This window comes from Podarcis cretensis (assembly GCF_951804945.1).
Source record: "Podarcis cretensis genome assembly, chromosome: 9".
Lineage (NCBI taxonomy): Eukaryota > Metazoa > Chordata > Lepidosauria > Squamata > Lacertidae > Podarcis > Podarcis cretensis.
In genome coordinates this window covers 11370702-11393007 of record NC_137178.1, presented here as the reverse complement: position 1 = coordinate 11393007, position 22306 = coordinate 11370702, and the positions used below count along the sequence as shown (strand labels likewise).

Sequence of the window (22306 nt, the reverse complement as noted above, 5' to 3'; positions counted from 1 at the left end):
CAAAGCAGGGCTGGTGGGGGCAGAGAGGGGTGTGGCCTAGGGAGAGGGGGCGTGGCCTGGGAGAATCTCAAAGGCCAAATGAAGGTGGCCAAAGGGTCAAATTTAGCCCCTGGCTCTTTTTAAAGGACAAGGAAAACCCGGCAGAATCTGGCTCCCTCTTAACAAGAGAATGGTGGGCTGGGGTGGGATTCATCTACCAAGTTAGGTAGTTTCAACGCCTTTGGGTGGGGCTGCCCTCCCATCCTAAAGGAATCAGCTTTACATGAACAGCTTCTGGCTCAGTTGGTAGAGCATGATACTCTAAATCTCAAGGTTGTGGGTTCGAGCCCCACGTTGGGCAAATGTTTCCTGCACTGCATGGGGTTGGACCAAATCAGCGGTTCTCAACCTGTGAGTCCCCAGATGTTGTTGGACTACAACGCCCATCATCCGTGAGATCTGGCCTTCCTACTTAGGGGTGATGGGATTTGTAGTTCAACAACATCTGGGGACCCACAGGTTGAGAAAGGCTGGACCAAATGATCCTTTCCAACTCTACAGTGGTACCTTTGATTGCAAACAGGATCTGTTCCGGAGGCCCGATCGCAACTTCAAAAGAACGCAACCCGCGTCTGCGCATGTGCGGGTCGCTATTCGCCGCTTCTGCGCATTATGTCATTTTGCGTTTCCGCATGCGCGAGTAGCAAAACCCAGAATTAACCCTTTGAGGTACTTCCGCGTTGCCGTAACCTGAAAACGCGCAACCTGAAGCAAACATAACATGAGGTATGACTGTACTTCTCTACGATTCTAGTCTGGGGTTTCTCCTAGACCCAGCACTGTCTTGGGAGTGTTTTGCTCTATGGCTTTAGGAACTAGAGCCCTTTCTGGACAGAGGTAGCCTTGTTACAGTTGTTTCATAAGTTGTGATTCATAAACATCAAGTAAGTAAATGCTCTCAACTTTCCACAGTAATCCAATTTCCTACATGCCCTTTTAATATATGCCCCAAAATTTCCCTTCTTCAAGTTCAGCTCTCCTTGTCAAGCTATTTGGAAGTTGCGTATCTGAGAGGCATCACCCCACAGAACCTTTTTAGTATACATGAATTTACTTTGTGGCCTTCGAATAGATTCCTACCTCCTGTTCAGGGAACGAAAACATCTGCCCTGCACTTTTGACCAAGACTTATTTTTCCCTAATGGAGTTCTCCTGGCCACCCTAAGATTTCAGAAAAATCATGCAGGATTAGGTAGTCTGGGTGGTAACAGGGCTGTCTTTGTACTGAAATATTTTAACCAGTTACTTAACTTATAATTTGAAAGTGTTGCTTCTGTTGTAGGGGTAGTTAATATGTGAGCAAGATAGGAGACAATTGAGCATGACCAGTAATATATATGTGTGTGTGTGTGTGTGTATACAGTGGTGCCTCGCAAAATGAAATTAATCCGTTCCGCGAGTCTCGTCTTGCGGTTTTTTCGTCTTGTGAAGCACGGCTATTAGCGGCTTTAAGAAAAAGGAAACAAACTCGCAAGAACTCGCAAGACGTTTCGTCTTGCAAAGCAAGCCCATAGGGACATTCATCTTGCGAAGCACCTCAAAAAACGGAAAACTCTTTCGTCTAGCGAGTTTTTCATCTTGCGAGGCATTCGTCTTGTGGGGCACCACTGTATATATATATTTAATAATTATAATAAAGGTAGCCATTTTTACATAAAATAATATGCCATGATTTGTTAGGGTAATACATTGTGTTAAGTAAATAATCATTCCCCCCCCCCAAGTATCTGAAATCAATAAGATCAATTGGCTTGGATCATGGGGAGACGCAAATATCCTCCATTTAGTCTATATAGAAGTTAAATCTTTCTCACCCTGAAATCCTAGTACGGTTCCTGCACATTTTTTTGCAAAGTCCTGGGAGCCAATCTGTTCCATGGGTCTAGTAGTTTGCCTCCAAATTTTGGGAAGCGCATTTCCCCATTAAGAAAGTTTTTGTGTACATTACTTACATTCTAATTGATAAAAAGCTATCATATTCCAAAAAGGACATCCTGGAATTTCTGACTTATTCCCAGCCATATTTCCATGCTGATTGCCAAAATCACAGCTGAGACTTAGTTAGGAAAAGCATTTGGTTTTATTGAACTGAAGCAAAGAGATCTGAGTTATCTTTGAGAGAAAATAGCTTTCAGAAAACATCTTTTGAGACTCTGGCTTGCAGTACCAAAAAGGCAAATCTTCAATGTACAGTATTTATATCATATACAGAATACAATAAATTAATATCTACATGCAACATACATGAAAGTTACATACACACTGTAAAAATACAATATTTTTCAGCTTATTTTGTTTTTTAAAGTTTTTATACAGATTTTAATTTACATTTTTACACAATTTTTGTAAACTTTTTTTTTCCTTTATAAAAATCAGAGCACACCATACATCACCATTCACATCTGCACTTCAGCCTAGACACGTTGGCCACACAATGCCACAAAATCCTAACTTACGCAGCCCCTTCATTTCTACCATGACATTGCTTTTACATTATTATACTACGGAGTAAATTTCTTCTTTTGCTCACTTTGCATATATTTGAAAATATTAAGTAAAGCAACCATAAAAGTCTGTGCTTTAAGAGAAAAAAAATGGCAAGCAATTAAGTGTCATTACAACCACTTTCATCAACTTCACATTTACCAACACTTCTGCATAATCAAATAGCCTTTCCGCTAACAGCTTTCACTTAAGCATGCAAACATGTTATGATTAAGAAATTATTTATGACAATGTAAAATACTGGAAAAAAGCTACAGGAGTTAGTAGTAGTAAAAGGGAAAGTAGACTTTACATTGAATGTCAAAATTTCTAATTTAATAGTTTGCTTTTTCACATTAACACTAAGGTTTTCTGAATACACTTCAGTTCCTAAAATGGATAGGAAAGCCGACTCTTGAGAAGTTTTAACACTAAAATATACCTGGCACATTGAACCAGATTACCCTCTGGTTTTCACTTTAAAAGGGGACATTATTCATCCCTAAATAACACAAGCATATTCCTTATTTAATACGCTTCCTGAAATTCCACAAAGCTTTAAAAAAAGGAGAGAGAAACTCCTTTCTTAAAAAAGAATGCACAACTAAAGTTTTGGTTAAAAGTACTTCAGTCCAGACAGAAACAAGCATACACTTCTTTGCAACTCAGTCTACCCCAAAAATAGTTCCCCATATTCAACCTCTAATTTCAGCAAGGCGTTCAAGCACATATTAAGCTTTACAGCTCTCTTATAGCCTACTAACAAACAGTGCGCACTTGTTCATGCTCCTCACTGGATAAAGACCTAAATGGCTGGTTGGATCAACCCTGCTACATTTGACTTTTGCCACAGTAAGTGGTGTGTATGTTTTGGGTACTGCATGAGACCTTGCGTCAAGGTACAGAGGGTGCTTAGATACTTGTTGCCTATAGTACTATAATGCATTAAAAGCTCAGCCTAGCACACGGAGTTGATTTTGGCTTGAGGTCAAAGAAGAAGGTGCTTTCCAGGTCACTTGGTGGAGAACTGCTAAGACTTTCTTCTCCACAGCTCATATCTTCACAGGAGTCCTCACTAGGGGGTAAAATATGAAGAGTTATATACAGCTCACATAAGTGGAAAATGATTTTTTTAAAAAAGTATTTTAAAAAACCCACCCCAAATAGACACTATTTATGAGGGTCTTTTTCTACTTTTGGGTTGCGTTATTTGCATCACATTTCTTAGCATGAGTGCTTATTTATTTATTTTTAATTCCCTAACAGTCTGCACTGAACCCAACTGCATTAAGAATAGATTCTGCTTTCATGGTGTGAGGGTTCTGTTAATGACATTATGCACAGAATTCCCAGCGAAAAACAAGAACTTGACTCTGATTATCAGTTTCTCAAGTGATTAAAATGTTCATCACTGTCTACAATTTTAAACTAAGCAGTGTCAGCTGCTATAATTCAAATAAGTTCTTTCACTTTAGATAAGGTCAATCAAGGTCTGCACAGCTGCTAACTGTCTTATTGCACATTGGTCTCGTATTTCATTACTGAGCATCCAACTCCTGCAGCCTCAAAGCTTAACTGGCCAATTCAAAATGCAGCATTGCTTTAAACCAATTTAAACAGCACAGAGTGCTTGTAGTCTCCTCAAAATATTTACTGTCAGAGAGACCCACATTATATATATTCCAAAGAATCTGCAGTAAGTTATTAACATTTACCTATGTTTTCATCACTTGTTAAGTTCAAGAATTAAGATTGTACTACTGCTATTGCAGTAATGATTTCCACTTGCTTACAGAATCAATAGCCCTTCTACATGTAAAAGGAAGGGTGCTCTGAGGTATGATTCCTCCCCACAAATGTATGTAAACACCATCACAATGGATTTATTGAGATGCCATTACTTAAAAGATGAGCACGTAAGTAGAGAAAGCCCCATGGGATATACCTACCTCTCACTCTCATCAATACATCCAGCCTCTGGGATTGTGGGCAACTCAGGAACACTGTAGTAGCTGTTTTGAAGATTCTGAGCAGTACGCCTTGAAACAATCCAAACTAGTTTTTTATGGTCTGGCTTGCAACAGGCAGGAGACGAGTAATCTACTAAGCATTTTGAAACCAGCTCTCTCCAATACAGCAAATCGCTGTCACTTATCTAAAAACAAGAGAAGACACTCATATTTATTTGTATTCATTCAAGAGACCTCTACTACAAATCCACTATGCCTGTAATCTCATCCACAATAACCCAAGTGGGGGGCTTGTGTTCAAAAAAAGACCAACTGGAATCGTAGTCTGAGGATGTGCTGAAAAGCTCATCACCAGTAACGCTGGATGCCTAAACACACTGCAGTGTTTGCATTCTGAAACACTTTCTGTGTGTCAGCTGAGCTCAACTTTCGTTTCTGGCCTAGTTCTCATACAGTTCCCCTAACATACTGTGCTAAGATCCTACAAAATAAAAGTAATTTAAAAGACCCCCACTTAGCCTCAATTGCAGATTCAGCCACACACCACATCTGCAAAGACTTTACATATTTAACTGAAATCCCAGCACTGGCACTGTGTGAGCTGATGAGGTACTGCAGTTAATGACAGTTTACAGAATGCTTGCGGTTGCAGATGAAGTATGTGAAATCTCATACTGCAATGAATGTCTCCTGTATAGAATCATATGATGCAAGATGGGTAAAATGGGAATGTCTTTCATTTTTGAGTCCTTTTTACACTTTTACTTCTGATACTTGCCTCTGCAAAGCTATTTCAAAGCTTTTCAGCCATGTGACCACCCCAATCTCCCTATATTATGCATTTGGAAACTAATTCCCAAATTCAGAGGAGCACACTGTATTAGGATTGCTGAGTCCAAGTGATATAAAGCAAAAATGGTTGAATCTCTTACCTTTGAGTGCTTCTGAACATACAGAACCATCTCGAACAATTCAATGGATTTCAGAGCCTGCACTTCCAGGGACAGAAGGCACAAGGCCAAGATGGATGGCTGAAAGTAAAAATACACATATCTAGCTCAGTAACACATTACTGGATTCCATCTTTTGCCTGTCAACTACCCATTTCAGGTTTACTTTTGCTTTAAATTATAAATAAATTACTCCTACCACCACCAACACATAAAAGCCATAATACAGAGATAAGTAAATGACTGTTTTATATTTCACATTAATGATATAGTAATATTTCCTTTTTATCCCCGGGGATCATTCCAGAGTGTACCATGAGAAAGAGGTGGCAATGGCAAATTAAGACTGATCTCATACCCACTACAAGAAGACAAACTACTGAGATTATAAAGCCAACTTAATAGTCTTCATGCTGTTATCACTTTTGTATGTTTGCTAGCATCTCCAATTTAATGGCCAAATATACAGGGCGCACCATAGGGCGCACCTAGTTTTTTGGGGGCGGAAATAAAGAAAAAAATTTATTTCCTCCCCAGCCGCAGGGTTGGGGAAGCCCGAGCTTCCCCCGACCCCAGAACAGGCTGCTATCCGCAAGCTTAGGGAGCCCAGCAGGAACTCCCGCCGGGCTCCCCAGGCTTGTGGATATCTGTCTGAAGCCCGGGGCACGCTCTGCTGCGCTCCCCGGGTTTCGGGCTGCAGGCTGCTGTCCGCAAGTCTTGGGAGCCCAGCGGGAAGTCGCGCCAGGCTCCCAAGGCTTGCGGATAGCTTCCTGAAGCCTGGAGAGCGAGAGGGGTCGGTGCGCACCGACCCCTCTCGCTCTATAAGCTTCAGTGATAGGCTGCATTCGCCCCATAGGACGCACACACATTTCACCTTCATTTTTGGAGTGGGAAAAGTGTGTCCTATAGGGCAAAAAATACAGTAATTGTGCCATTCATTATATTGCCCATACTCCTCCTATGCTTTGCTGTTATTTACTTACTTTTGCTTTTGAAAAGACTAGTCGGCAGTTGCAAGCTTTAAGTTGTGCTTCCAGTTTGTCAAGATTCAACAATTCTTTCCTATACAAGGGACAAGATGGGAAAATGTAAACCTGGGTTATCGAGCAGTGTGGCAGAGTTCAACTCAGCTAAGATGCCTGCAGCGTTACTCAAAATGTAAGGCGGGTGCACTGATCCTATTTCCCAGTCTACAACCCTCAATGCACCTGACCGCTCCCATTCATCTTGTAGAGACTACAGGCTCTCCAATCTTGGCTGCATTTCCTTATCTCACTGTGCATGAGCACATATTATTGGGAAACAATAACTGGAGCATCTGCAGCCACAGCAAGCAGGAAAGTACAGGCAGCAATGGGAGAGGGATGACCCAGAAGGCTAAAGACAGAATGAGGGCTTCAAACTACCCACTGAACAACAGGGAATAAGGCTGATCCCACACGTACCTTTCTGAGGTATGACAGAGTATAATAGTATGGTACAAGTGCAAAAAGGTTAAGGCAGTAGTAGCTTTGAAGTCAAAGTGCAGCTTTTCTGAGATTATTTTCTCCATCCGCTTCAGGTCGGACACAGTGCATTTGCATTGGCTAATCCGGATGACATCATGGAGGGATGGGATGTTGCATTCCTCTTCGACCACTCGAGCAGCCAGCTGGAAGCAACAGACCCCAATGCAGGACAAGTGCTTAGGTTTCACCTAGGGAGGAGGAAAAGAACGTTGGGAACAGCTAGTAGCATGGATTGCAAGCCACCTAGCAGCAATGTGTAATGGGCAAATAATGAAAAAAGGTACGGAAAATCCATTCATAATTATCTGGGTTCTGCTGCATGCCCTTATTGCCTAGAACAATAAGACCCTTATAGTAAAAAGCTGGCTCGTACTATGCAATACTAAGACAAGGTTTAGTAAGTTCAGCCTGTAACAGTACTCCTGCTGGTAGTGGGCATTTACTACAAATTCAGCAATATTATTCACTAGGTATCATCTGGAGTGGTGCCATAGATTCAGATAACCTCACTAAGAAGTGTAATATGATTGCAATTTGGCTTTGGAGCAAAAAAAGTCAGAGACAAAGATAGGGAACTGAGGAAGACAAGGAAAACGTGGGAATGCTATTTTCTGTTTCGGTCACACACCTATAATAAGGCAATTATCTTAGATTACTGTATTGCCTTAAAGTCAAAAACAAATGCCAAAGACAATAGAAACATATTGTTACTGAATATGTGCAAAAATGCATACAGCTGCTCCTTCTAGATGTACCTTCATGAGTGCCAAAAATCTGTCTAGGATGTTGACTGCCAAGACAAATGTTTCTGTGGCAAACCCGAAGAAGTTGGTAAGACTCCAGAGATCTTCAACTTTTGCATTCCTCAGTCTTGGACATAAGGCGTTTTCATTCTGTGTAGCAAGAGAAATAGCTTCGGGTTATATGTATAAACCCTGCACAGAAATGTCTTAGAAGCTGATCTATACATTCTGATGTGGTGTGACAGCCAACCTCATGGCGATTTGGAGTGGGGATGAAGAGTGCAGGCAAATACTCCATAGTTAAGCTGTCCAGAAGCCAGAAGGCCTTTCCGCTCAACATGTCACTGATTCGCTAAACTGCTTGTCAATAACAGATTTTTTTTTGCGTGGGTGGGGTGTTCCGTTGCACCACTGTAAGTCTTTGCACCAGCAGGACAACTTAACTGGATACAACCCAAAATCTCTTTTCAAAATAACACAATATATAGAATGAAGTATGTGCCAATTTCTTTTCTTCTGAACCTAAGTTTGAACAGGAACCTTTGGGGAGAAATGAAATGCAGTTCAGAAGAAGTCCTGGTTTAATCTTGGACTACAAGCCACAAAATGAATATTTATTTTGCAGTTTGGGTATAATGTCATTGGAACAAAGCATGATAGATTCAGCAAAGCAAGGAAAGGAACGAGTGCACAGTGATCATTCTACATTGCGAGTGCTACATCTGATCAAGCCAACTGTATGCGATGTGATCTGAACTCCCTATAGCACTTTTAATACCAGTCCTACAAGCTAGCCAGTGGGGTTAGAATGCTGGACTAGGACCTGGAAGTTCCAAATCCTCACTCAGCCATGAAGCTCACTGGGTGACCTAGAGCTAATTACTTCAGAGGGTTGTTGTAAGGATAAAAGGGGAAGGAAGAGAATCAATAGTCCACCTTGAGTTCCTTTGAGAGAATGTTGAATATATATTTAATAAGCTACATGAAGAGAAATCTATGGTTTTGGTCATTTCCCTATCAAATCTCTCACATGCAACCAAAGTTCAATCATGTGAATCATTAATTCCCAGACCCAGAGAAAAGCTTTTCCTCACCTCAACAGTGCACTCAATCAAGCTAAGCCCCTTTTCCCGAGGCTGGTATTTCCATTCTTGCTCCAAATGGATTTTCAGCTGCCTGAAGAGCCAACTGCTCATCTGTTCTTCAACTCCAATGTCCTTCATCTTAGAAAGTAGGGGAGAGGAGGAAGGAAAGACAATATGAACATTCTCAGGAGGGAAAAATTACATCCATTTCAGAGGTTAAATGTGTGTTACAACAACGACATCATCACCACTCAGAAGCAAATAATTAATGCTGTATTTCCAATTCACCCAACTTGTGTGTGTTGAGACCAGGGAGATAACAAGCCTTACAATTAAAGAGCAGAGTATTCTTTGACAATTTCAGATGACACATTTCTCTGAACTGCCCACATGCCCATCTATCTAAACTGTTTACAGTGTTATCATACTAAAACCATGCAATGGGAGAGGAAAAACACTCCTCTCTCTCCAGCTGAAAACCTGGGCCTTTCACCCAGTGCTTGACTAAGAAGCCATTGCATAGGGAGTTTGACTGGGGTGGGGGGGTGGGAGCATAGCTGAATGCTGTCACGTACACACAGTGGAAGCAGCTTCCAAATGACTGAAGGGGGCAGCAGCAGAATAGACATACAGACTCACCAGTAAGAAACACCATCAGGCTACAACACTCTGAATATTTCCCTGGGAAGCAGACCCACCACAATAAAAGACAGCTTACTGTTGAGTAACCTGGCATAATGATATCAGGCTGCCCAAATGATAAGGCATTCTAATAAACTCCCCTGACCCCTTAAGCATATAACTCTGCAATTCTACCTGCTAAATTTTGGCTTTTACCCATCTGGCTTTCCTGTGATCCCAATACAGTGGGAGCTTTGCAGTATCTTGCTACTCTTTCCTTATTAGGTTTCAAATTAATTTGTTTGTTTCTAGTCCTTAGACCGTTACAAAAGAAAAAATAACAATTTAAATTCCTTATAGGTAATCTGTCAGACACACACACCCAATCACTCACTTTGAGTCAGCCTGTTTTCAATTCCACCCTAAGCAAAGGGATAATCTTTGTTCAACCTCGAAACAACAACAAAAATCTGGGGAGCAGAGATGGGTGGGTGGTGGCAGGGAGGGACGGACGGAGAACTATCAAAACATTTGTCCCAAGGCCTAGATCATCTGCTGCCATCCTCAGCTAAGCCCTCACACACAAAACCTGTAAAACACATAAAGGATTTCACTCTCAACCAACAGCTTGGGGTTTGGATAAGAAAATGCCCTTTAGACAGAAGGTGAAAAGGATTGCTCTGCACAATCTACATCTAGCACAAGAGCACCTCAAAACACAAGAGATCCCTTTTAATCCTCTTTGCTGGATGTGAAACCAGCCAAAATCTCCCTCAGTTCTCATTTTTTGCCCTACTTCTCTATTTCTGTTCCGCTGATATTTTTCTTGAAAGCCCCACCTACAGCACTGCCACAGACATTCCCCTCAAATACACATCCCAACATCTCCTGCTTATCCCACATGCAACCATTTCCTCCTTTCTGGGGAACTTACATGGGGCCTTCCCCCAACCCATGACGCACTTGTCCAGCTCTACGTGCCTCCTCCCAGCTATTAAAGCCTGGACAGTTATTGCAAAATACTTTCTGGTGTCCTCTGTTCACCTCCATAGCCCTAGTGAAGAGTTCAAGCAAACTCTTCCCAAACACACAGCTCACACCAGAAACAAACTTAGTTGGTCTCCAAGGTGCTACTGGAAGGATTTTTTTTATTTTGTTTCGACTACGGCAGGCCAACATGACTACCTACCTGTAACTAACACAGCAATAGGGTTTGGCTCATTTCCCACTGATCCCTTACAACCCATACCATCAAGAGTCTCTCCAAGCCAGCAGTCCTACCTAAGGTCCAGGGGGGGCTCTGCCCTCCCAATTACAGATCGCTTTCCATCACCAAAAAATCCTTTCACCCCACAGGACACCTCACCCTCTTAAGGAAAGCTACATCCCTGTCAGCCTCCCCCAATCCTTTCTAAAACTTGTCTCCCATTAAAGCTCTCCCGGGATCTGTGGCAGACAAAAGCTTTCAATGGGGCTTGTCCCTCATGAGCCTTGTCTCCTCACCCCCCCCCCCAAATCACTGCGCTCCACTCCCCATCAGCTCCTCCCCTTCATATGGATATTACTGGCTTTTGCCTTATTTTGCACCAAGGCTTACTAGAGTGATTGAGAGGCACTTGGAAAATGAAAATATCCTTGCAGGTGAGCAGCAGGCAGGCAGAGATCACCTCAGTATCGCCTTGGTACATTGCTTTAGTTTAATACTGGTGGATTGTCATCGTTTGATACTGTTACTGTGCAATTTACTCATTTATCTTCATGTTACTTGCAAGCTGCCTTGAAAAGATTTGGATCCGAAAGGGGTACAAATAATTGTAATAAGTAAATAAACAATCGGTTCAGCTCTCTTAGAATCCGTTCTTCGCAGGACACCCACAAGGCTCCTTCAATCTCACCCTTCCCCCTCCCAGCAGAGATTTAACTTTGTAAATCTGAGAGTGGTTCACATCGCAACAAAGAAAGCAAACCGTAAACACACAAATCACCCCTCCCCAAACACAGCAGGAAAACATTAAATAAAAATGTATCTCCAAACAAGCTGCGTCCGCCACCCCACTCAATAGTACTGTTTAAAGAAACTGGGGAGGACAAGGGTCCACAAAAACAGAAAGGCCTTCGGCCAATTATTTCCTCTTCCTGGCATTCTGACATTTTATTCCAGTACCTGCTTTTGCAGTTGTTTTCATGGCCCTGTCTTTTTCTTCCTTTTTGGGGTGTGTGTGTGTGTGTGTGTGTGTGTGTGTGTGTATATATATATATATATATATATATGCATGCTATGGAATCTGGAACTATCACCACACATAAATGCATAGCCTGTTAAGTCTTTTTCATGTACTTAAAAAAAAAAAAACAACTCCTAAAAATAAATACAATCGATAGATCGGGGGTGGGGGTGTAATAAACAATCACCCCGAACGTACTATCAAAATAGGCAGGGCACAGCAGCTTTTAAACGTTTGTTGGGGGGGGGTTCATTTTGGTAAATATGCCAGATTTGTTCTAATGATATATATTTGGTGGGTTTGGGGAGCACTCCTTGCTCAGCCGATTTTCGGAATAGGAAGCAGGGGACGCTTTTAAAGGGAGAAAGCGACGCTACAAAAGGCTTAACACCCCCCCCCCGCCCCATTTTTCCATCTCTCGGCTGGACATACCTCTCCTCAGGGGCGCCGCTTCTCGTCTTCTCGGGACCCCGGAAGGGACGGAGGAGGGAGGCCGGGGGCTGGAGTGATGGGAGGCGGCGGGCGGTTGTCCCCTCAGTGGCGGCGGCGGCGGCGACAACAGCGAACGGCCGAGGCGCCCCGTCCTCCGCCCACTCCAAGCCCCGACCTTCCCCCGTCCTTCCCGGCCCGGCGTCAGCGCGAAAGCAGCAGCGGCACCATCGCCTCCCGCTCCCCAAGCCCCGGAGACCTCCGCGGGGCAGCCGAGCCGGAGGCGCCTCAGACCCACATCAAAATGGAGTCCGCTCGGAAGAGAGCCGAGCAGCCCCCGGGCCCCGCCCCTCTTTCCGTCACGTGACCGCCCGCCTCGCTCTCCTCCTTGTTTTGTTTCCCTCGAGTTGCTTTGGGCGGAGGGATTCGCAGCCGCGGCGGCGATGCGGTCCTGTTAAGAGGAGGGGGAGGGGGAAAAATAAACCCTCTCGTTTTCTCACTTCCCGCCCCCCCCCCACGAATGGAATATACCTCATCGAACGCCAGTAGCGATTTGGGGAACGGCGGGAATGCTTCCTCCCATCAACCACGCAAATGAATGCCCTTTGCTTTTAACCGAGAGGCGGAAGGACACTCCATGCCTTGAGACGCATCGCTCCTTTTAAAGGGACAAAGGTGGGGGCGGGAGGAAAACCTTCGTTTTGAAAAGTCCGCCCAAAAGGCTGCTTGCTGATTGGTCGGCGGCTGCAGCGCGGTGATTGGACGCGGGGGCGGGCCTCTTTTTTTGTTGTTTCTGCGCCGGCCATCCGAATGTGTTGTGGTTCAGAGGAGTTTGGCGCTGACTGGTGGGAGGTGACGGCACTTCGCTGTCAAGATCAGCCAATGAGGAGAGAGACCTTTGGCTTCTCCCTCCCTCGGGGCTCTTTTTGGTTTTCCTCCTCCAGTTGATTCTACGGCGAGGCGGGGATGACGTGGGGGAGGGGAGAGAAGCGCCCCACTGCCATTTCCCAACTGTCATTTTCTTGGGGTGGGGGCTGGGCCGAAGAAAATGGAGGGGCGCAGCTTCACCTCTTGCTCAGCTGCAGCCTTTTCAGAGTCAAGGTCTCCAGAGGGCATTCCTCAACCCCAAACATTATTTATTTATTTCTTTGTTTGTTTAAATTGTACCAAGGTCTCCAGAGGTGAACTCCCAACTCCATTTATATTTATTTGTTTTTGTAAAAATAGTGTGTGGGGGGAGAACCTCAGTGCTTAACAAAGAAAGAAAAAACTATGAAATTATTCCTAATTTTTTTTGTTATTTAGTGATTTAGTCGTGTCCGACTCTTCGTGACCCCATGGAACAGAGCAGGCCAGGCACTCCTGTCTCCCACTGCCCCCCGCAGCTTGGTCAAACTCATGCTGGTAGCTTCAAGAACAGTATCCAACCATCTCATCCTCTGCCATCCCCTTCTCCTTGTGCCCTCCATCTTTCCCAACATCAGGGTCTTTTCCAGGGAGTCTTCTCTTCTCATGAGGTGGCCAAAGTATTGGAGCCTCAGCTTCAGGATCTGTCCTTCCAGTGAGCACTCAGGGCTGATTTCCTTCAGAATGGAGAGGTCTGATCTTGCGGCCCATGGGACTCTCAAGAGTCTCCTCCAGCATTATAATTCAAAAGCATAATTTTTTCGGTGATCAGCCTTCTTTATGGTCCAGCTCTCACTTCCATACATCACTACTGGGAAAACCATAGCTTTTACTATGCGGACCTTTGTTGGCAAGGCGATGTCTCTGCTTTTTGGTTTGTCATTGCTTTTCTCCCAAGAAGCAGGCGTCTTTTAATTTCGTGACTGCTGTCACCATCTGCAGTGATCATGGAGCCCAAGAAAGTAAAATCTCTCACTGCCTCCATTTCTTCCCCTTCTATTTGCCAGGAGGTGATGGGACCAGTGGCCATGATCTTCGTTTTTTTGATGTTGAGCTTCAGACCATATTTTGCGCTCTCCTCTTTCACCCTCATTAAAAGGTTCTTTAATTCCTCCTCACTTTCTGCCATCAAGGTTGTGTCACCTGCATATCAGAGGTTGTTGATATTTCCGGCTTGGGATTCATCCAGCCCAGCCTTTACAGCCATAATTTAAAACACACGCAAAGTCAAAAACTACAACAGAACATCAGTTTTAATAAGGACAAGCAATAGGTTTTGGTCACAGGACAGTTGCAAGATGCAATTTTCTAGTGTAACTTCATGCTTTTAAACAAAGGCCGTCAAGGCTGGACATTTTTAGTTCTAAAGGTTTTGGAAACCATTCATGGAAACTATTTAGCAATCGGAGCTTCTACAGGTTTTTCAGGGCTATGGTGTGTTTTAGGGATAAACAATGTTATTTTTACAAAGCAACGCAGTATTTACATAGAATATTTTGGGTGGCTCTAATCCTTCTGTTGTTGTTTAGCTGCTAAATTGCAGGCTGGTGTTACATGGATTATTTTAAAAGAAACCACAGGAGTATAATGTTCCCGATGGTCACCAAGCTGGTTTTCTTTGCATAATACCGAAAGCAGCAATAGTTGTAAAACATGATTACAATGACACAATCCTAGTTCAGGGGTGTTGGGGCACTTAATCAAGTCAGCCTAACATAATTTGGGCTAATTAATTAAGTCAGCCTAATATAATTTGGGGGTGCAAGACCTTTTTTTGCTGGGGGCATTTGGAAGTTGAAACATCAAAGCCATATTTAGCTATGGAAATAATAGCTCAAAGGTGCTGATGTGTACCAGCAATGGAAATGTGGAACAGAGCAGAGGAATATATTGGTACCAGGGATGGCCAAGCAACCTTATTTAGAGGGATAGCTTGCAATGGAGCTACGTGTCCTTTTCATAAGTGCAGGGTTGAGCCAAGAAGAGTGGAAACAGCTGCTACAAACCAGGATGTTGAGAGGCATTGCTTCTCACTCTTTGGGCAGAAACCTCTCCTGTTGGGAAATGGCCTTGAAGGCCCTTAAATCTAGGGGCTGGGTGGGGATTCTTTAATGGACAATTATTTAGTTACCGTACGTAAACTAATTTCTAGCCCACTTTTTTTCTAGACAGATATTGCGAAGAGTAAACAGTCATATAAGGGAGGAGTTCGATGAAGTGATACGGAGATCATGACCTGAGAGGGCAACGTCCCCTCTCTTCCTCCAAGGCGCTGTGCCTCTTTGGCATGCCGATCAGAAGCTTGGCGGTTCGAATCTGCGCGACAGGGTGAGCTCTCATTCTTTCCCAGCTTCTGCAAACCTAGCAGTTCGAAAGCACACCAGTGCAAGCAGATAAATAGGTAGCGTTGTGGCAGGGAGGTAAACGGCGTTTCCGTGCGCTCTGGTTTCCGTCACGGTGTGCCGTTGTGCCAGAAGTGGTTTAGTCCTGCTGGCCACATGACCCGGAAAGCTGTCTGTGGACAAACGCCGGCTCCCTCGGCCTGAAGCGAGATGAATGTTGCAACCCCATAGTTGCCTTTGACTGGACGTAACCCTCCAAGGGTCCTTTACCTTTTTTTTAAAAAAAAAACTCTAGCCAATAGGTGGGGGTCACAGGAGGAAAGCCCTGCTGTTCTAGCAGAAATTATTGTGTGGGTTTCCACTAGCAAGGGGCTCATCGGCTGAATACAACCAACAGTAATTAACAACCAAAACGCATGATACTTTTTCTCATTTCTTTCTTTTAGTCAGTGCTGTTTTTCTGGAAAAAGAGATGCTGGAACTCACCATGAACACCTCCCTCGTTCCCTTAGAATGGCAATGGCACCTACTTGAGAGGTGGTAGAAGGTACCTTCAGTCACATTACATTTCCAACATTTATTATTGGGCAGATGATAAATTTTTGCAAGCTTGACTGGGGTCATGTACCACCTGTAAATCATTTTCATAATATTTTCTCTTAAGGCATTACATGCCGTAAATTTTATACCGGTGGTCCATAACTGTTCCCAGTCAGCAAACATAATGTCAAGTCCTAGAATCATAGAGTGGGAAGAGATTCCAAAGGTCAACTAATCCAATCCCCTGCAATCCTTCCCACAGCCGTCCCTGGGTTTGCGTGAACCACTAACATTCTGGTTAACAGCCAGATGCACTGTCCCATTCTGGAGGGTGCTACTACCTATTGGCTTCTTCCTCCTCCTTAGTCCCTTGTGCAACTCAGCAGAGAGGAGGATGGTGAGAAAACTATAATTAGTTGGCTCTGCCTGTTATTGGCTTGGCTCTGCACACTGTTGGGCTTCCTGCCTTCCACCCTACTAGTCCCAATGGGAACCAGCCAGCACTGAAGTGAACAACCATCTTTTTAAAACAAGCACCAACCTTAAGGTTACCAGAGTTAGGTGATAATGTCATAACTGGAGGAGTCTTGCAACTCCTAAGCTGCTTGGCTGGCGAGATGGCGGCTGTCCAACAAACAAAGTTATCAATCACAGCTTTGCCCAATCAAGAGCCTAATGTTATAGCACTACCGGCTATAGTGGAAACTCCTGTAACTTCAAACTATTCATTATCACATGTGAGAGCCAAAAGGAGCTACTTACTGTGTGAGGCTTAATCAAGGATAATGAAAACCCAGGCATCACTGATTATTTATTTAATATATTCCTGTAGGACATCCAATAGCATACGAAATGTGGGCAATTCGCATAAATAGAAGATTGAAATGTAATATTAAAATACAAAACACTAAGGAAACCAAATGTGATGTGTTTTCCTTACCAATGGCAAATGCTACCCTGGGTGTTATCCGTCAATATACATTTTTAGCTAATGGTGTGTATTGAACATTTAGTTATGACTCTTATCGCAATTGCAGTGCAAAGCCTCCATCCCATTTTGTGTGCAAGGGAACTCACCTTCATTGCAGTGAGATAAGATAGACTGATTAGAATGAGCGCAACACTAACAGCATAGTCCTTGCCATTTCTTCTCAGAAGTCAGTCCCATTTAATTCAATGGGTCTTACTCACAGGTAAGTAGGCTTAGGACAGCTGTACAGATATGTAGTCATTTTATTGAACACGTAAGGTGAGAAGAAGAAGAGTTTGGATTTGATATCCCGCCTTTCACTCCCTTTAAGGAGTCTCAAAGCGGCTAACATTCTCGTTTCCCTTCCTCCCCCACAACAAACACTCTGTGAGGTGAGTGGGGCTGAAAGACTTCAAAGAAGTGTGACTGGCTCAAGGTCACCCAGCAGCTGCATGTGGAGGAGCAGGGAATCGAACCCGGTTCCCCAGATTACGAGACTACTGCTCTTAACCACTACACCACACTGGCTCTCTTAGAGAGCCGACTAAGTCAGAATAGACTCACTGAAATGCAAGATACTTTACATTCTAGTGGGTCTACTCTGAGTATGACTTACTTTGGCTATCACACATTATCTCCATGATTCAGGTAATGGCTCCAGCATTGCAACTGCTGTATTTGGAAAAAAAAAACATAATTCCCATTAATGGAAACTGGATTCATTGGTCATTGACAATGCTTCACACTAGTAAAGTCTAACAGGCCATGTCTGTGCTTCAAAATGAACTGTGTTATGACTTCACCCAGCACAACATAGGAAGATTATCACCTTTGATATATCACCGAGGATAATAACATAAGTTGAAGACACTCCTCCAGTGAGCAAAATAAATGGATTCATATTAAACTCTCCCTCAAGTCAGAGAAACTTGACTGAGCATCCCAAAGACTTGCTGTAAGGAAAGACAGGTATGTTTAGGGAGGTGGCAGAAATAATGTTAGTCTCACTTGGAACAATGCCAGCTCTACACATGATATTTAATTAGATTTAAGATTTAAGCTGTGATATGACCTGTGTGGGTTTACCCTCCCAGCATATTTTTAAAATTAGTGTGGGATGATTCAGAAGGAAACCATGCCTGTTCTTACAAGGAAAAGGATTTGGTTTCATCAGTGTGATTCCGTGTACAATAAGAGAGTCGCAGGCCACCAAGGAAAAGGAAATTAGCAAAAATTTCATGGGAAGCCAAACCTTTTTTTCTGCATAAAAGGCATGCCCATAAATGGCAGAAGTGTTAGTTATGCCACAATTGTCTTCTGAATAATCCAAGCATTCGAAAAATAAAATAAATTATGGTAAGGGTTACTTACGATCACAAAGTAGTCATTCTGATTGAACAGGTTTCAAAATATGCGTTAACAAGCGGGCAAATTACCCAGGGGCATGACTCAGAGTGGGATAATTCAAGATGATAAAATACCCATTAACTGAAAACAAAAGGAATAATTACAACTCATTTGGGGAATTAACCATTTTGCTAAAAAACAAGGACGGATCTAAAAACCATGTGAAGGACTCTTATAATTGGCCGAGTTAAGATAGCTTTAATTCTTCTTGAGCAGAAGGCACAGCAGTGGAATAAAAAACAGGCAGCGGATTGTCATATGTGACCATGTTGTACATGTATTCTGTGGCCACACAGTGTTGTTGCATCTTGGTGTACATATAATTCTCATGCACAATTATTTTTACACGGGTTACATGCTTTTTCCTACATAAAAGTATTTTCTATGTAACACTGACATGGCCTACTTTATGCATTGTCCCTCTGCCTCTGAGAGACCTCTCTGTGTACATGTTCAGAAGACGATGTAAATGCCATATCATTATGAATACTGTACATGAAGAATTTGAGAATCTAATGCATGTGGTGGTTTCTTGACTTATGTGCACATGGTGAAAAATCTGAGCCTTTTTTTAAATATATGACCAAGTATATACTTTTTCCAGTAGGAAGATTAATGTAGAACTCAAAGCAAAAATAGGGAGTATTTTTTTAAAAAAAGGATGTTATTTAAACTGTACAACAAAATAATAAGAACACATAATTATAATTATCCATGGATTGCAATGATCCCTAATAGAATTTCATACACAAAGATCACTTCTATACTATTTAATATATTTCTGAAAATGTTTATATTACCATATGTCGAGAGGCAATCTTTCTTTAATTACATCTCCAAGATCTACTTGAAGATCTACCTGTACTGGTTTCTCTCCCCACCCCCCACCCAAATATGGGGGTAATATCACAGGAATTGATTAAAAGCTCCCCTTCAACTGTGTATCTAATGAATATCTCAGACTTCTTCTGCAAACATGAGCCTATTGCTCAGCCTATTCTAAGCTGTACGTCTTTATCCCAATGGCTTTACATTTCAGTGCCAAACTACATGTTAAGAGAAGTATGCACTTAAACTGGATACTTTTATTTTGAAGAAAGAACCCTAATCTGAAATGAACTTGGGGGTCTGTGCCAATTTTCTGCTGAACCTCCTCCTATAGCTACTTTGCCCTCAAAGGGACGGTTTGGAGTAAACAAGACTTTCTGGGGTAAATAGCACCTAGTTCAGTGATTTTTGGCAGGACACCAACCTGGAACAGAAACACATTCCAGAATGGGGCCCTGTGGCTGTTTTTTCTTCAAAATAAAAACTTCCCATTTGTCACATCTGGTTTGGGACTTTGCTTCTTAGGCCCAAGTGATTCTTAGTTTAAAGGGGGACAGTTGTATTGAACAAAATATGCACAGTTGTTAAATATGTTTTTGTGTAAGAACAAATCCTCTTCCTTTGAGCTCCTGACCTGACCACCCTACTTCTGAGTATCACCAGAACCAATTCAAAAACTCAAATTCTGCTCTCCAGGACTGAGGTGAGGCGTAAATGATTGTTTACGCCATTTCTGTTCACATCAACAGAACTGCAGCAATGCAGATGCCAGAACAATCCACTTTTTGTACTTTCCTAGTGATGAGTTGCCTTCCATGCAAGTGAAATTGTATGAAAGTGAGCTGAATGTTTCACTAAACCCTTAGCTTGTGTCTGAGCAAGTCAGGGCAACTAGCAATTTGCATACAGGCCTCTGGAATATCCCCCCTTCCCCTTGAAATAATATACCGCATTTTTCGCTCTATAACACGCACCTGACCATAACACGCACATCGTTTTTAGAGGAGGAAAACAAGGGAAAAAACATTCTGAATGAAACAGTGGATGTATCATTTTTGTGCTTCATGCTGTGGCCACAGACATGTGATCTGATGGGCTGACCCAATGCAAAAATCCTGAGAATCCCTGTGGATCCATGCTTTGTAACCACGTTTTTGCACCATTGCAGCCCCAGGCAACAGTGGGTGTGTGATTTTTGGGGGGCAGGCTGTAGCCATGGACATGCTATGTGCTCTGATGGTGAATTTGGGCTGACCCAATGTAAAGATCCTGAGGATCCATGTGGATCCATGTTTTGTAACCACGTTTTTGCACCATTGCAGCCCCAGGCAACAGTGGGTGCGTGATTTTTGGGGGGCAGGCTGTAGCCATGGACATGCTATGTGATCTGATGGTGAATTTGGGCTGACCCAATGCAAAGATCCTGAGGATCCATGTGGATCCATGCTTTTTAACCACATTTTAAGTGGGGAGGGAAGGAAAAACACAGAAGGGACAAGGAGCAGGAGAGGGGTGTGCAGAGAAGCAGCTGGCTAAAAATGCAGGAGAGGGGTATAACGGGAGGGAGGAAAGGAAGGCAAAAGTTTTCCCTCACCTACCCACCCAAGCCAGCCAGCTCTCTCTCTCTCTCTCTCCCTTCTGCATGTTTTCAGCAGCACGGAGCACAGAGATGACACTCTGCTTTCCCCTCTGCTTGCCTGGAGGGGAGGGGCTTTCCCTGCTCTTTGTTTCATTTGAGCAAACACAGCAAGGAAACAGAGGTGGGTGGGCAGTAAGACCCTGAGGCAGAATGCAGGAAAGCAGCCACTTCCTCTTTTCAGGTTTCCCTTCTCCGAGACGCGCGATTTGATTTTTGCCTGATTTTTTTTGCCTCCCCTCGCGCCATTTGGCTCCAGGGACCACACATTCGTTCAATAACACGCACAGACATTTCCCCTTCCTTTTTAGGAGAAAAAAATCTGCGTGTTATAGAAGGAAAAATACGGTGTGTGTGTGTGTGTGTGTGTGTGTGTGTGTGTGTGTATATATATATATATAGGCTTTTTATGTTGACTACAAAATGTGGGTGGTGATTTTGGGTAAAGAGGTTACAACTGGGGAGAAGAGAGTTAGCTCTCTCTTCCCCTGCTGTGATTCACCACCACCACCACCAAAAACACCCCCTTTTGTTGGCATCCATCTGTCTCGAGAGACAATGGAGTGTGCCCTCAGAGGTGAAGTCAAATCCCTGTGTTAGCAGCACCAAAGTGACTTCCCCATTGCAGAAGCCAGGACAGTGGGCAGGGAGGTCCTCAGCTGATTTGGTCCAAAGGATAGCAGAGCCATGCTTTTGGCTCCAGCTTGGCTGCAGGAGTTGCCGAAAGGAGGTGTACAAGGCAACCATCCAACCACCTTAGGGACTCCACTCCAGATTTGTGTAGGGTTTACTCCTTAGCCCTTTCTTCTGAAGACAACCTGCAAGGCAGCAGAGCTTTAGGGTCAGTTTTCCTTCTCTTAGATGGGCTACATTCCCAGGTTTACCCCACTTCCTTCTACAGCACGTGCAGAAAACACCTTATAGAATCATAGAGTTGGAAGAGACCACAAGGGCCATCGAGTCCAACCCCCTGCCAAGCAGGAAACACCATCAGAGCACTCCTGACATATGGTTGTCAAGCCTCTGCTTAAAGACCTCCAAAGAAGGAGACTCCACCACACACCTTGGCAGCAAATTCCACTGTCGAACAGCTCTTACTGTCAGGAAGTTCTTCCTAATGTTTAGGTGGAATCTTTTTTCTTGTAGTTTGGAACCATTGCTCCGTGTCCGCTTCTCTGGAGCAGGAGAAAACAACCTTTCTCCCTCCTCTATGTGACATCCTTTTATATATTTGAACATGGCTATCATATCACCCCTTAACCTCCTCTTCTCCAGGCTAAACATGCCCAGCTCCCTTAGCCGTTCCTCATAAGGCATCGTTTCCAGGCCTTTGACCATTTTGCTTGCCTTCCTCTGGACACGTTCCAGTTTGTCAGTGTCCTTCTTGAACTGTGGTGCCCAGAACTGGACACAGTACTCCAGGTGAGGTCTGACCAGAGCAGAATACAGTGGCACTATTACTTCCCTTGATCTAGATGCTATACTCCTATTGATGCAGCCCAGAATTGCATTGGCTTTTTTAGCTGCCGCATCACACTGTTGGCTCATGTCAAGTTTGTGGTCAACCAAGACTCCTAGATCCTTTTCACATGTACTTTTCACATGTACCTTCTTGGCCATTGG

General features: G+C 43.5%; 1 protein-coding gene and 1 long non-coding RNA gene across 3 annotated transcripts; one reads left to right on the top strand and one right to left on the bottom strand.

Moving 5' to 3' along the window:
* Nucleotides 1-2100: 2100 nt before the first annotated feature.
* On the bottom strand, nt 2101-12380 carry CCNG2 (cyclin G2). 2 transcript variants are annotated; one of them, XM_079991074.1, is made up of 8 exons: nt 12058-12380; nt 8789-8917; nt 7707-7844; nt 6889-7139; nt 6427-6505; nt 5426-5524; nt 4473-4678; nt 2101-3598 (listed from the first exon to the last, which is right to left on the bottom strand). In XM_079991074.1, exons 2-8 carry the CDS (start codon nt 8915-8917, stop codon nt 3469-3471), a joined length of 1032 nt encoding a protein of 343 aa, XP_079847200.1. In that variant the 5' UTR covers nt 12058-12380; the 3' UTR covers nt 2101-3468. The 2 variants fall into 2 exon arrangements, with proteins under 2 accessions (XP_079847200.1, XP_079847201.1); XM_079991075.1 differs by lacking the exon at nt 12058-12380 and adding an exon at nt 9795-9950.
* Nucleotides 12381-12589: 209 nt separating this feature from the next.
* On the top strand, nt 12590-15843 carry LOC307224425. Its single transcript, XR_013842502.1, has 3 exons — nt 12590-13235; nt 15129-15288; nt 15749-15843. It is a non-coding gene; the product is annotated as an uncharacterized lncRNA (long non-coding RNA).
* The last annotated feature ends 6463 nt before the right edge of the window (nt 15844-22306 follow it).

Bases quoted from the DNA above. Each gene is read 5' to 3' on its own strand.
- CCNG2 (XM_079991074.1), bottom strand. From the start codon at position 8,917: ATGAAGGACATTGGAGTTGAAGAACAGATGAGCAGTTGGCTCTTCAGG. The intron at 4,679-5,425 runs GTAAGAGATTCA...TCTTGTTTTTAG, and splicing joins ATGTTCAGAAGCACTCAAAG to ATAAGTGACAGCGATTTGCT. The intron at 3,599-4,472 runs GTAGGTATATCC...TTTACCCCCTAG, and splicing joins TGTATTGATGAGAGTGAGAG to TGAGGACTCCTGTGAAGATA.